The 15,785-nt window shown below is 50.2% G+C and overlaps 1 protein-coding gene across 12 annotated transcripts in view; it reads left to right on the top strand.

The window, feature by feature from the left end:
• Positions 1-15,785, top strand: part of stxbp4 (syntaxin binding protein 4) — a 103,408-nt gene that overhangs the window by 19,181 nt on the left and 68,442 nt on the right. For 11 of the 12 annotated variants that reach the window (XM_069929892.1, XM_069929890.1, XM_069929884.1 and 8 more), the window contains 3 exons: positions 5,056-5,151; positions 8,439-8,508; positions 11,162-11,236. In XM_069929892.1, coding sequence (XP_069785993.1) covers positions 5,056-5,151; positions 8,439-8,508; positions 11,162-11,236 — 241 coding nt within the window. Of the gene's footprint in view, positions 1-5,055; positions 5,152-6,869; positions 7,426-8,438; positions 8,509-11,161; positions 11,237-15,785 lie in introns of those variants that run through there. The other variant, XM_069929893.1, reaches the window with a different exon arrangement.

Genomic DNA, 15,785 nt, shown 5'->3' with positions numbered 1-15,785 from the left:
AAAATTTGATAAAAGCAGCGACTATAAAAGCACCAGCAGCCAACATAAACAACAGTGCGAGCTTGTAGCGCGTGGAGACAAAACCACATGATTCGAAATGTCATTGTCATTGGGTAATAATGACAGCACTGACTGGAGCACATTAGAAGGTTCATAAAGTAAATTAGCATTGAGTTTTAGCCTTGTAGATATATTGATCCATGTAAGCTGGGCGTATGGAAAATGCTTTTGTGTTTATAACTATTTTATTTGTTGTTATAAAACAATAATGAATATCTGGTGAAACACTTCATAAAAATTTTATAGACAGTCATTTTGGTGTCACCTCTGACGGTGTCATCCGGTGCGGCCTGCACCCTGCCTAGCGACACTAGTGGACAGTGGTTCCACCAGCTGCCCTCTTCTTTCATGAGGACATTCACACAAAGTATTTGTTTGGTTCCTTGTACCTGCTATAAATTATCCCAGCCCTGTTTGTAAGAAAGCTGCATTTGTTGTCATAGTACATGAAACAGTTAGGTTTTTCAGTTGGTTGTTTTTCCAGACTCTTTTGTGTAGTCTTCCAAAGGCGCTATTTGCCTTGGCGAGTCTGTTGTCTATCTCATTGTCGATCCTTGCATCTGATGAAATGGTGCAGCCGAGATAGGTAAACTGGTTGACCGTTTTGAGTTTTGTGTGCCCGATGGAGATGTGGGGGGGCTGGTAGTCATGGTGGGGAGCTGGCTGATGGAGGACCTCAGTTTTCTTCAGGCTGACTTCCAGGCCAAACATTTTGGCAGTTTCCGCAAAGCAGGACGTCAAGCGCTGAAGAGCTGGCTCTGAATCATGGGTCCTCTACCGGCACCACCTACGGCTCCTAGAACGCTTCCACCAGCGTTGTCTCCGCTCCATCCTCAACATCCATTGGAGCGCTTTCATCCCTAACGTCGAAGTACTCGAGATGGCAGAGGTCGACAGCATCGAGTCCACGCTGCTGAAGATCCAGCTGTGCTGGATGGGTCACGTCTCCAGAATGGAGGACCATCTCCTTCCCAAGATCGTGTTATATGGCGAGCTCTCCACTGGCCACCGTGACAGAGGTGCACCAAAGAAAAGGTACAAGGACTGCCTAAAGAAATCTCTTGGTGCCTGCCACATTGACCACCGCCAGTGGGCTGATATCGCCTCAAACCGTGCATCTTGGTGCCTCACAGTTTGGCGGGCAGCAACCTCCTTTGAAGAAGACCGCAGAGCCCACCTCACTGACAAAAGGCAAAGGAGGAAAAACCCAACACCCAACCCCAACCAACCAATTTTCCCTTGCAACCGCTGCAATCGTGTCTGCCTGTCCCGCATCGGACTTGTCAGCCACAAACGAGCCTGCAGCTGACGTGGACTTTTTACCCCCTCCATAAATCTTCGTCCGCGAAGCCAAGCCAAAGAAGAAGACATGAAACAGTGCATCACAGGAACAGGCTACAGACCACATGACTGAGCTGAATATGATGCCCAAATTAAACTAAACTTTGCTGCCTGCACCTGGTCTGTATCCCTCCATCCCCTGCATATCCACGTGTCTGTCTAGAAGCCTCTTAAATGTTTCCTTTGTAGCTGCTTCCATCACTAACCCGCTGAGTTTCTCCAGCACTTTTGTGTTATTGCATTACAATCACAGAGTCTGCAAACTTTCTGCCGTAACCCCCCACTTACTTTGTATGCCCATTTGAGGGCGGCACGATGAGTGTAGTGGTTAGCTTAACGCTATTACAGCGCCAACGATCCAGGTTCAAATCTGGCGCTGTCTGTTAGGAGTTGGTATGTGCCACCCATGACCTACATGGGTTTCCTCCTACCCTACTAGCGCATGGGGTTTGTGGGTTAATTGGTGTATTTGGCAGCAGGGGCTCATGGGCTGGAAGGGCCTGTTACCGTGCTGTATGTCTAAGTTTTTAAAAAATATATAAAAACTGCTCCCCTTTTCCTCCACTTTAAACACATGTTCTCAAGTATGTGAGATTTTCTTTACCCTCAGACTGACTTCACTGGCCTTTTGATCCTTGCATACCTCTAGGAGTCCTTACAGTATTCTGTGTTGCCATTTTTAATCGAGTTCTTGGTCCTCATTTGCTTAATTCTCAAATAATCCTCTTAAGACGGTAAGAGACGGGAGCAGATATAGGCTATTCAGCCCATCTAATCGGCAGAGTGCAGAGTTTGTATGTTCTTGTCAGGATTAAAGGTAAGGTTAAGAAGGCACAGGGAATCTTAGTTTTTAAGGGATATGGGGGATCTGGTTCAGAAGAAGAGAGAGGTGTATAACAGTTAAAGGCAACACGGAGCAAATGAGGTACGAGTATATTTTTAAAAAAATGTAAGATGAACCTCAAGAAAGAAATCAGGAAGGCTAAACAAAGACATGAGGTTGCTTTGGCTGAGAATGAAAAGCAAAATCCTAAGGTTTTTACAGGTATATTGAGCAAAAGAAAGGGATAGTAAGAGACATCCTCTGTAGCTTTACCTTCAAAAGCATCCAAGCTGGATGCGTTCCAGCCTGGGACAAGAGCGGAAGAAGCTGCAGAGGTGGATGCAGCTCGGAATATCAGGAAACCTCACTACCCACCCCCCATTAATTCGTCCATACCTCCTGCTGCCATGATTAAAGCAGCCTACGTACTGAAAGACCCAAAAAGCTGTCTGCTGGAGGAACTCATCAGGTCGAGTGGCAACAGTGGGTGAGAAAGAATGGTCGATGTATCAGATCAGAACCCAGTCTTGGTTCTTCTTCTTCCATGGATGTTGCTCGACCTGCTGAGTTCCTCCAGCAGATTGCTCTTTGCTCCAGATTACAGCATCTGCAGTTTTTTATTTTAGCAACAGTACGGTAGAAGCCAATTCTAGCCATTTTAAACTTGTGCCATCCAATTACACCCAAATTATCCTACAGCCTTGTACATTTTTTTTTTGGAGGGTGGGAGGATACTGGGGCACCTAGAGAAAACCCAAGCAGACACGGAGAGAACATACAAATTCCATACAGACAGCCTGGAATTCGAACCCTGGTCACTGGCACGATAATAGCATTATGCTAGCCATGTTGCCTGGGTCACCATACTGCGGGACCTGTCGCACCTCAAGGAGAAGGTTCTGAAGTGTGAAAGTGTGTACCAACAGGCTTAAAGATTATATCTTCCTTGCAGTCATCAGGCTCCTGAATGATCTCCACAACAGTGTTTTCATGCTGCCTTACATTTCATCAGATGCAAGGATCGACAATGAGATAGACAACAGACTCGCCAAGGCAAATAGCGCCTTTGGAACACTACACAAAAGAGTCTGGAAAAACAACCAACTGAAAAACCTCACAAAGATAAGCATATACATAGCCATTGTCATACCCACACTCCTGTTCGGCTCCGAATCATGGGTCCTCTACTGGCATCACCTACGGCTCCTAGAACGCTTCCACCAGCGTTGTCTACGCTCCATCCTCAACATCCATTGGAGCGCTTACATCCCTAACGTCGAAGTACTCGAGATGGCAGAGGTCGACAGCATCGAGTCCACGCTGCTGAAGATCCAGCTGTGCTGGATGGGTCACGTCTCCAGAATGGAGGACCATCTCCTTCCCAAGATCGTGTTATATGGCGAGCTCTCCACTGGCCACCGTGACAGAGGTGCACCAAAGAAAAGGTACAAGGACTGCCTAAAGAAATCTCTTGGTGCCTGCCACATTGACCACCGCCAGTGGGCTGATATCGCCTCAAACCGTGCATCTTGGCGCCTCACAGTTTGGCGGGCAGCAACCTCCTTTGAAGAAGACCGCAGAGCCCACCTCACTGACAAAAGGCAAAGGAGGAAAAACCCAACACCCAACCCCAACCAACCAATTTTCCCCTGCAGCCGCTGCAACCGTGTCTGCCTGTCCCGCATCGGACTGGTCAGCCACAAACGAGCCTGCAGCTGACGTGGACTTTTACCCCCTCCATAAATCTTCGTCCGCCAAGCCAAGCCAAGCCAAAGACTGTAATGCTATGCTCAGTGCTTGTGGTCCTCCTCTTGTACTTTGTATGTTAGATTTGATTTTCTAGATCCCTCGCTGTGACAATAAACCTGAATATCTCACATTGCCTAGGACAGTGGTTCTCAACATTTGTCAGTCTGAAGCCCACCTGGCTTCCAGCCTAACCTGCCATGGCCCACTAGTGGTAATGATGGAGCAATATTTTAAAATCAAAGGAAGCTCTGTTTTTAAAGATGTGTTGCTGTGGTTTTTTTTAAAATCTAATTTGAAATATTTTATTTAACATTTTAAAGACCCACATGGAAACAAGCCATGGCCCACTGGTTGAAAAAAAACTGGGTGTCCATTTCACTAGCCAAGGTACTCTGTCATGCTTCGCCTTTACAATTTATAATTTATATAGCAAGAATTTGCCTGCAGAGAATACCTGATAAAGGTCCCAGGCCCAAAACATGGGAGTTCTATGGTGTAATGGTTAGGACTCTGGACTCTGAATCCAGCAATCTGATTTCAAATCTCAGTGGAACTTTGTCTTATAGGGCAGCACTTTACAGCTCCAGCGATAAGAATCCCGTGCTGTCTGTAAGGAGTTTATATGTTCCCCCCGTGTCTGTGTGGGTTTTCTCCAAGGGCTCTAGTTACCTCCTTCCATTCGAAACTCACCGGGGGTATAGGTTAATTGGGCGCATGGACTCATGGGCCAAAATGGCTTGATACTGTGCTGTATGTCTGACTAAGTTAAATTAAAAAGCGTTGGATACTTCCTGTGGATGCTGCTTGACCCTGCTGAGTTGTTGTGCTCGATCCTGGCAACTGCAGGTTTTCTTGTTCAACTTAAGAAAGTATTCATCAACTGCCCATTTTCTCTGAATGATGCTTTGAAATGCATACTTTCAGTTGACTGTGGATTTTGACCAGATCTCTGCTCACATCCATCCCCAGCTCTTTGTGGGGAAAGAATTGGATGAGGTAGACTGGACAGTGTAGTCCCAGGGTGTGATTGAATTCAGCAGTACCGACATAGAAGTGAAAACCTGATTCTTTCTCTGTTTTAGGTATTAAAGTTATTGGTGGATTTAAAGAACAAAGTGGTGAGGAGTATGGAATCTATGTCAAGCGTGTTTTGCAGAGAGGAATAGCTGCTAGTGACGGTAAGTCTGGCGTTTCATTCAGCTCAATTCCTTGATCGCTCAGCTCCAGAGTCGTGCCGTGCCGATGGTGGAATCTTCGGATAAAGGCAAATAACGAGGGTCTTGCTTTCCTCTATTGATGACGTTTACTGGGAGAGTTGCTTAAATTGCGCCCAAAGAATTGTAGAACACCCTTTCCATGCATCACACAGTACCTTTGACCCACTACCATCAAGTAGTAGGTACGGGAGTTTCAAAATAGGACTCCCAGGCTGGGAAAAAGCTCTTCCCGCAGGCTGTGAGATTGATGGACAGTAAACTGAGTAAATTTTCCCAAAATATGTATTTTCTATTTATTTATTTGTTTATTTTTAATTGTATCTGTATATACATATTCTTGGGAATTCAAACAACTGGGAGTTTTGGTTACAGTAAGTCACAGTGCAGGTTGCGGTGTTACAGTGAGTCACTGAGTGGAGGGTGGGGTGTTGCACTGAGTCATTGAGTGGAGGGTGGGGTGTTGCAGTGAGTCACTGAGTGGAGGGTGGGGTGTTACACTGAGTCATTGAGTTGAGGGTGGGGTGTTGCACTGAGTCACTGAGTGGAGGGTGGGATGTTACACTGAGTCATTGAGTGGAGGGTGGGGTGTAACAGTGAGTCACTGAGTGGAGGGTGGGGTGTTACATTGAGTCACTGAGTGGAGGGTGGGGTGTTACACTGAATCATTGAGTGGAGGGTGGGGTGTTACAGTGAGTCACTGAGTGGAGGGTGGGGTGTTACACTGAGTCACTGAGTGGAGGGTGGGGTGTTACACTGAGTCATGGAGTGGAGGGTGGGGTGTTACACTGAGTCACTGAGTGGAGGGTGGGGTGTTACACTGAGTCATTGAGTTGAGGGTGGGGTGTTGCAGTGAGTCACTGAGTGGAGGGTGGGGTGTTACAGTGAGTCACTGAGTGGAGGGTGGGGTGTTACAATTTTCAAACTGCCATGTTAAATGGGGTTAACCAGGCAATTTGCATGGTTAGTGACCTAGGTATGTGGCAATTTGAAAGAGTGCAACTGGGTCAACCTGGTCAGAATCCAACTGGGTCCATGACCTACCTCAGAGGTGGTCAGGGGATCCGGTAAAACTTAACCAGGCTTCCTGCTCTCTTGGTTTGAAAATGAAAATGGCTGACCCATTTACTTTGGTGACGTCAGCGCTTGGACGCGTGCGTCACAGGGAAATCCTGTGAATTTGTTTTTGCTAGTGTCGGCATGATACACGCATCCCTATGGTATAATTCTTTATTTTAATTACCTATGTGACGCATGCACGCAGGCGCTGCTGTCACAAAGCCTTCCCGGTAAGTCATTTGTTGATTCACACCGCCATAAGGTGATTGGCTCAGCTGGGCTCCGAGAGTATCCCCAACTTAGGTCTCAGAGCCCTGTTGATTTTGACCAGCCCTGCCTGATTTGACCTTTTCATATCATGGGATTCCCAGGTAGGTAACAGGTCAAATTGCCTGGTTTACCCACTTTTTCACTGTGGTGTGAAAAGCCCTTGTCGTCACAGAGTGCAGGGTGTGGGGTTACAGTGAGTCACGGGGCGCAGGGTGACAGTGAGTCACACAATGCAGGGTGTGGTGTCACAGTGAATCACAAGCCCCTTTTCCACCTTGTCCCAGGAATTAACTGGCGTCAAATAACATCATTTCACGCTGAGGATTAACCACCTCAACCCCTACTCATATCCCTGGGGATGAGTTGTGTCCTAGTTAAGGTTGGCCCAGTGGAAACAGCACAAAGGGCTTACTATTCCAGGAAACTGCACAGCCAGTTAACTGTGATATCAGTGGAAAAGGGGCTATAGAGCACAGGCTATGGTGTGACAGTGAGTCACAGAGCTCAGGCTGCAGTGTGACAGTGAGTCACAGAGGGCAGAGTACAGTGTTACAAAAACACTCAGAAAAAACTACAGTTAAATGTAGGGGTATCATCTTTTACCAATGAGGGGTCTATTGAAGAGTCTGATGAGAGCAGGAAAGAAGCTGCCCTTCAATTTTGTGCTGGTCTCAATGGGAGATTGACTGACAGACACCAATAGCTCTCCATGGAGGAGGCAGTTTCCAGCCCTGGTGTCAGTCTGAGCGCCTTACTGCTGCTGATGCCCCGTGGACCCCTCTAGGGACCCCACAGGGCCACGCAGTTGTTCGCATGCTCCACATTTCTCTGTCCCAGCCCCTGGCATTACTGACGTCGGGCAGAACACAGCCAATCCCATTCAGGTGACCAGCAGACATTGTTGCTGGGGTAAGTGAAGATTTCTTTTGTTATTTCAAATCTCAATTAGCATTGGAGAGTTTATGTTACGGTGAAAATTCATTATTTTAATTTTTTAATCCAGTTGCTGTTGTTTCTGAATGTTTAGATGTCACAAGCATGAAGCAGACACCATGAAACATGAGGGACTGCAGATACTGGCAAAACAGTGGGTCTAGCAGCATCTGTGGGAGAGAAACTGTCAACGTTTCGAAGGGCCCCATCCCGAAAGGCCGGCCGTTCTTACCCACAGATGCTGCTCGACCCGCTGAGTTCCTCCAGCGGATGGTGTGCTCCGTGACTCGACCATGCTGGCAGCTTTGCCACGACCTCGCTTGCTGTCAGAGCCATTGTGTGAAAGCAGCCGGCTGCCCACTCTAGGCTATGGGACGTGCGGGGAGGTGGGCTGCCTGTGGCACTTTGCTGCAACCAGGGACAGCACCAGGTCTCCCCTCATAACCATCTGAGCAGAGATCTCACCTGCTGAGTACCTCCATCAGGCACTGGTTTATTTCACATTTCCAACATCTGCAGCATTTTGCTTTGGGTGTGTAATGCTCTGGGTCGTTTTCAGGGGAACATTCTCCCCAGCTTGTCTTTGGCGCAGAGTTACTGTCCACTTCACCCCCTTATGGCGGGTGCTTCCTGTTCACTCTGTCCACATGCTCAGAGAGCGTGGGCTAGCTGTGGCACTGGCCATGCTCTCTATCGTGTACCTGCACTCCATCGTTCAATCCTGCTGCGCTCTGTGGTGGATTTGGTTCTTGTGCTCTGGAAGGTCAGGGTGGTCTAGCTCAAGGTACGAGGGTGACAGGCTCTCCCCAAGCCTGGTTAGCACAGAGGGAGTCTGGGATGGTGACTCGCTCAGCCAGGATCAATGCTACCCTGGAGCTCCGGCGGGGGTGGGGAGAGATTCAGCCACAGGGGCTAAGGGTGTGCTGGACCCTGCTGGGCCCATGGAAATGAGGAGTAAAGCAGTTATCCAATCACTGCCTCTGTTGCAGGTCGATTGCAGGCCGGTGACTTAATTCTGGAGGTGAATGGTGAGGATCTGGCTGGAGTTACTAATGAGAGGTAGGTATTCTGCAGTGAGTACATCACCCCCATCAGCGGGAGGGTTCCTGACTCCGCGTTCCCTCCACCAAATCTGGGTTCCCCTCCCTCCACTCACTCTGGGGATTCTTTCCTGAAACTTCCCTGATCCTCTGATTTCCCCACCCACTCTGGATTCCCTTCCCACCCACTCTGGATCCCTCCCCACCCACTCTGGATTCCCTCCCCACCCACTCTGGATTCCCTTCCCACCCACTCTGGATTCCCCTTTACCTCTTCCCCCACCCTTCCCCACCAATTCTGGATTTTCATCCCCACCTACCCCCTCCTCCCTTCCCACCCACTCTGGATTCCCTTCCCACCCACTCTGGATTCCCTTCCCACCCACTCTGGATTCCCTTCCCACCCACTCTGGATTCCCTCCCCACCCACTCTGGATTCCCTCCCCACCCACTCTGGATTCCCTCCCCACCCACTCTGGATTCCCTCCCCACCCACTCTGGATTCCCTCCCCACCCACTCTGGATTCCCTCCCCACCCACTCTGGATTCCCTCCCCACCCACTCTGGATTCCCCTTTACCTCTTCCTCCACCCTTCCCCACCAATTCTGGATTTTCATCCCCACCTACCCCCTCCTCCCTTCCCACCCACTCTGGATTCCCTTCCCACCCACTCTGGATTCCCTTCCCACCCACTCTGGATTCCCTTCCCACCCACTCTGGATTCCCTTCCCACCCACTCTGGATTCCCTTCCCACCCACTCTGGATTCCCTTCCCACCCACTCTGGATTCCCTTCCCACCCACTCTGGATTCCCTTCCCACCCACTCTGGATTCCCTTCCCACCCACTCTGGATTCCCTTCCCACCCACTCTGGATTCCCTCCCCACCCACTCTGGATTCCCTCCCCACCCACTCTGGATTCCCTCCCCACCCACTCTGGATTCCCTCCCCACCCACTCTGGATTCCCTCCCCACCCACTCTGGATTCCCTCCCCACCCACTCTGGATTCCCTCCCCACCCACTCTGGATCCCTCCCCACCCACTCTGGATTCCCTCCCCACCCACTCTGGATTCCCTCCCCACCCACTCTGGATTCCCTCCCCACCCACTCTGGATTCCCTCCCCACCCACTCTGGATTCCCCTTTACCTCTTCCCCCACCCTTCCCCACCAATTCTGGATTTTCATCCCCACCTACCCCCTCCTCCCTTCCCACCCACTCTGGATTCCCTTCCCACCCACTCTGGATTCCCTTCCCACCCACTCTGGATTCCCTTCCCACCCACTCTGGATTCCCTCCCCACCCACTCTGGATTCCCTCCCCACCCACTCTGGATTCCCTCCCCACCCACTCTGGATTCCCTCCCCACCCACTCTGGATTCCCCTTTACCTCTTCCCCCACCCTTCCCCACCAATTCTGGATTTTCATCCCCACCTACCCCCTCCTCCCTTCCCACCCACTCTGGATTCCCTTCCCACCCACTCTGGATTCCCTTCCCACCCACTCTGGATTCCCTCCCCACCCACTCTGGATTCCCTCCCCACCCACTCTGGATTCCCTCCCCACCCACTCTGGATTCCCTCCCCACCCACTCTGGATTCCCTCCCCACCCACTCTGGATTCCCTCCCCACCCACTCTGGATTCCCCTTTACCTCTTCCCCCACCAATTCTGGATTTTCATCCCCACCTACCCCCTCCTCCCTTCCCACCCACTCTGGATTCCCTTCCCACCCACTCTGGATTCCCTTCCCACCCACTCTGGATTCCTTCCCCACCCACTCTGGATTCCCTCCCCACCCACTCTGGATTCCCTCCCCACCCACTCTGGATTCCCTCCCCACCCACTCTGGATTCCCCTTTACCTCTTCCCCCACCAATTCTGGATTTTCATCCCCACCTACCCCCTCCTCCCTTCCCACCCACTCTGGATTCCCTTCCCACCCACTCTGGATTCCCTTCCCACCCACTCTGGATTCCCTCCCCACCCACTCTGGATTCCCTCCCCACCCACTCTGGATTCCCTCCCCACCCACTCTGGATTCCCTTCCCACCCACTCTGGATTCCTTCCCCACCCACTCTGGATTCCCTCCCCACCCACTCTGGATTCCCTCCCCACCCACTCTGGATTCCCTCCCCACCCACTCTGGATTCCCTCCCCACCCACTCTGGATTCCCTTCCCTCCTTTGAGATGCCCCTTGAACCTTGCTCCTTGACCCAGTTTGGGTGACATTTCTGTGTCTGACTTGGCACTTTAACAGCCGAGAGAGTAGTTGCTGTAGTACTGCTTTGGCCGAAGGTGATTCGATGCCAGACCCCTCCCTCTGATGAGGCAGACTGTTGCTAAGAGCCAACATTGTTTAACCTGGGAGCCCTGGTGTCATTTCATGTTAGATGCTGACAATGTGTCACCGGAGCCCAGTATTTCTATACTAGGGCAGCGGTCAGGAGGTGACACTACAGATACCTGTGAGAATGGTGCGGGCATCAAGCCCAGACCTTTGCCCCCTTCTGGAGCACCAGCTCAGCGCTGGGGCGCAGATTGGAGTCTGCACCACCGTCTGCATTCGGCACCTGTCACGTCACTGCAAGGGTGGTCTGTGTTGGAGCTGCTTCACACCTGCATCCTCGAGGGGTGAGCTTGTGGTGACCTTTGTGATCTGTTGCAGGGCTGTGGACATCCTGCGCACGGCATCGGCGTCCAACCACATGTCTTTGCTGGTGGCCCGGGATGATGAGTCCAGGTATGGCAAGTTGCTTCTATCCCCGTCCTGACCCCGCAGCATGGAGATTAGTGATCTATGCCATCGGAGCCTGGTGCAAAATCATACTACTTTCACCATCTCCTTGCTTCCCATGTTGTTGAGAGGAGGAATGTGGTTCTAGTCTCACTGGTTTAGCTGGTTAAGAGGTCTCAGGATGTCCCCTAACAAAGGTCTCCATGGTTCTGTCTCAGATTTACCTTAATAACTAATTCATTAGAAATCGCTTTACCAGTTAAGCCGATTAGTGTGTTAAAGCTTTGCATTCTCTCTTTATTCCATTCCTCCACAACACAATTTAACCAAACTAACTGCTGGTATGCACATGACATGAGACCTGCATACAGCATGGTAACAGGCCATTTCGCCCCCATGAGCCCATGCCGTCCAATTAAACCCAATCAATCTACAGCTCCCGGTATGTTTCGAATAGTGGGAGGAAACCGGAACCCCTGAGGAAAACCCATGCATACACAGGGAGTACGTACAAACTTGGAGGAGCAACGCCTCATTTTTCAACTGGGCACCCTCCAACCGGATGGCATTAATATTGACTTCTCTGGCTTTCGTTAAAATTTCGCCCCATCCCCTTGCTATGCTGTAGACTCTCCTCTGCTGGTCTCAAGACATGATAAATTCAACCTAGACCCTTATCACATCCAATTAACACCTTTTGTTTTGCTTTGGATTCCTTCCCCATTGTCTGAAATCTGAGACTTTTTGATATACAAGTAACCTGCTTTTGCCTTTTCTGATTTATTTCTCTCCCCCCCCCCCCCCCACTTGAAGGACTTGGGGCCCAAAAAACGTCAACAATATATTTTTTGTTAAAAAAGGTCCCAGTTGCTAAGTAAACCAGCAGAGTCCTTCAGCGTTTTGGTGCTTTTAGTACAAACTCCTTACAGAGAGCACAGGATTTGAACCCCACTCACAATCACTGGTGCTGTAACAGTGTTGCGCTAACTGCCACCCCAATCATGCCAACTCCAAAGTGGGGAGGAGGATGGCCATGTCGGAATGTACAACCTTCCATGCTTAAGGTCCCCTCCCCGGGATCAGCCCAGGAGAGACTTTGCCAACACTCCTCTTTCAAACAATGCCATTCGCAACCAGTTTTGAGGGTGAAGCGCCGCTGGGGATGCTCTGCCAGTCGGACAGCATTCATAGGTGGAGATGTGCTGGGGTGAACCCAAAGCCTTCCTCCAGCAATCCCTCATTTAATCCAAATTCGAGCACCTGCAGCTTTTATGTTTCTCGACTGGCAATGGAATCAGGGATGATCAACAACTGATCAACGCGAATGAGGGTCTAATGGCTTCCTCATCGACTACCCCATTGTCCACCAGTCACATTCATTGAATGAGTGCATGTGTGTGTACAAGTGCACTTTGAAGATTCATTGAGGTTCCAGGGTACTATAGAAATGCAGGTGCTGTTTGAGCCCAGGTGGTTAGTTTAACCCCTGCCATGCTGACTTTTGTCCCTCAGATTCCTGTCATCGACCACAGACCTGAGGGAACAGGGTGTGTGAGGTGCAGGATTTGATCCGAGGGAGGGTGTGAAGGGTTGGGGTCCTGTGGTGGGGGGGGGGCAGTGGGGCTGGGGGAGCTGTGGACTGGGAAGGCCAATGGGTTTCTGCTTGTTGTCAAACTTGTAACCTTTCCATTGAGGAGTACTGGAACAGGATTAGGCTGCGATGAGGATTTCTGTGAACACTGGATAAAAATAGCCTGACTGCAAATCTCTGGCCCACAGTCTAATCAGTGGCTGTGCACATCCCTGATATGATTAGAATAAACCAGCATATCACCCTGAACGCTGGGAGTGGAAATGCAGCCGAGAATGCTGGAAGAAGACTCTGTGTTCTTTCACACAACGTGGGTCATGCTTCCAGTTCCCAACATATTTTCCTTGAAATGATTAAATGGAACTCCCTGCTTCTGATTGGATGTGGCCTGTATTTATGTGGCAGCTGCTACCTCTGATAGTACGGCACCCCTAGGAGGGTTGGGCAGGTTTCTGTGTTGAAGCCTCCGACATGGGGCTTGAACCCACAACCTTCTGCCTGAGCTGCTTCGGGCATCCCCTAGAACACAGCCATGGCAGGATATAACACCAAGCAGGCCCTTGGCCCCACTGTCCGCATCAATCCCTCAAGGATCCCATATTCTGATTACCCTTCAACTCCCCACCCCCAACCCCCAGGGTTCTCTCATTTGCCCACACAGCGGCCGACCGACCAGCCAACTTGCCTGCCTTTGGGAGATTGGAGGGAACTGCTGTGGATTGAGCCCGGCTCCCTGGTGCTGGGAAGCGGTGGGCCATGCTACCTGTCGTTCCACTTTGCCAGTCACTGGCATGCAGAGTCCTTCATCCCTGCGCCCAGCGGGGTTGGGGAGGGGTGGCAGAGGGAAGGTGGGGGATTCCGATCACAGTCCATATACTGGCCCCAGTGTGCAAGCTGGGTGCAGTGTGCTCAGTGGAGCCCTCATGTGGTGAACTGGTGCAGGTTCACCACCCCCTTCAAGGAGAAGGCCAATAGTCTGGTGATCAGGTGCAGCGGTCAAAGAAATTGTGCAAGGTCCAGGAACGTGGGCACAAGACATGCGGTGATTAATTTTGGTCAAGAATTTAGGAGAAAAGTGTTTAATAGCAGAAAACTGGAAAATGCAGAACTAGTTGCCCAAGGAGGATTGGCAGCAGAGCCCAACATTGTGCAGTGGAGGCCTGGTCCAGTGCTGCCACAGTACTAATGCTTCCTTTGACTCTCGTTTCCATGTTTTATTCTCTCTCCACTCTTCTCCTTTCCCTGTTACCCAGGGTTTGAATCCACCGCCATCTGTATGTTCTCCCTATATTTGTATGGGTTTCAACTGGGTGCCTCGGTTTCCTCCCACCCTTCAAAATGTATGCAGGTTGTAGGTTAATTTGGGTGTAATTGGGCAGCAGAGGATTCAATGGCTGGAATCATCTACCGTGCTGTAAATAAAATAAAAATCCAATTAAAATTCACAAAATTTTCATTGACCTCTGGCTCCCATGTCAGCACCCCCCCCCTGCTCTCCTACACCCTCACCAGTTGGATTTGACCCCTCCTCCCTAACATTGAAGGCCCTGAAGGAGGTGATCCTCAAGAGACTCATATGGTGGGCCTGAAGCCAAACACTATCTGCTGGAGGGGCTCAAAGATCAAGCAGCGTCCATGGGAGGGGGAGGGAAAGAATGGTCTATGTTTTGGGCCAGAACCCTCACCAGGACTTGACAAATTCTGGTGGTGATTGTCCCCAAATGACGACTATTCTTTCTCTTCCACAGATGCTCCTCAACCTGCTGACCTCTTCCAGCCAATGGTGTTTAAAACATAGAAAATTGCAGTGCAGTCCCTTTGGCCTTCGATGCTGTGCCAACCTATTTATTCCTACCAAAAAAATAAAAATAAAGTACTAAACCCTTCCTACCTCGATAGAACATACTTCCTGATTGGCTTTTGGTCTTGACATGTCATCCGTCATGGCCAGTACGTATTGTGGGTTGAGCCATGTTAGTAGCTGCTGTGTGCACTTCACACTGAGTCAACCTTTGCCTCAGCCAGTATCCTGACATGAACACAGTCCACATACCAGTCTCCCACTGTGTTCCCTGGGTAGTGGGTTAGCGTTTGCACAGTTTCCATGTTATTTGCTGACTGCCTATTACTGAAGCTTTTGCTCCACTCTCCAGTAGCCCCTCCTCATGCCTCTCCAGTGCTCCATTTCTTCCTTCAACCCTATCTTTGACCAGTGTGTCCTCCATCTCATCCCTGTGGCTCAGCAACTGCTTGTGTTTGAAGCCACTCTTTGGGCTCCTTGGCAGCTACAGATGGGAGGTTAATTCTGTTTTGTTCTGTTAGTCAGTTGCTTGGCCACTGAAATATAAATGCTTGGGTGAGCTCTGCCAACTTTCAGTTTGGCTGCAGTGAAGTAATGCTTCGTTGTCCGATAGGGACCAGTCTTGGTGGCACCTCAGCAGCATTCATTTCCTGACTGGCTTTTTCTTTTCCCTGGTCAAACTCCATCTTAACCTCGAAATGAATACTGATTCCTTCCCCCGTCCACCCCCTCCCCCCCCCCTCCCCTGTTCTTGGCACAGCTTTAACAGGGGAAAGCAGAATTATCTCTGGCTCTCTGTCAAGAAGTAGGATTAACAAGCTGTTTGAGGACACTGAAGGCAGTGAACTGCTTGTCTGCTATCAGCTTCCCACCTCTCTGTGCTGCACATCCCCGTTCATTCAGTACACCGTTGGTGAACATGCCCTTAGCTGCCGAGGCTCAAGAGTATGGGCCCTTTGACCCTCCCTTCCTTTGCCATCCCTGAAACCTCCCTCTGACACGGTTTTCTGGAACTGTCCCAAAACCACCCTGCATGGTTTGGTTTGATATTAATCTGTGTACCGTTAAAGGAAGTGAGAACTACATACACATTGCTCAGTAGTGTTTGCTTTTTTGACACATTATACCTGGTGCAGTGAGTTCTTCTACAAGCAGTCTAATAG

This window comes from Narcine bancroftii, chromosome 3 (assembly GCF_036971445.1).
Source record: "Narcine bancroftii isolate sNarBan1 chromosome 3, sNarBan1.hap1, whole genome shotgun sequence".
Lineage (NCBI taxonomy): Eukaryota > Metazoa > Chordata > Chondrichthyes > Torpediniformes > Narcinidae > Narcine > Narcine bancroftii.
The sequence above is the reverse complement of the archived record's forward strand: the minus strand, read 5'-3'. Positions and strand labels throughout refer to the sequence as shown.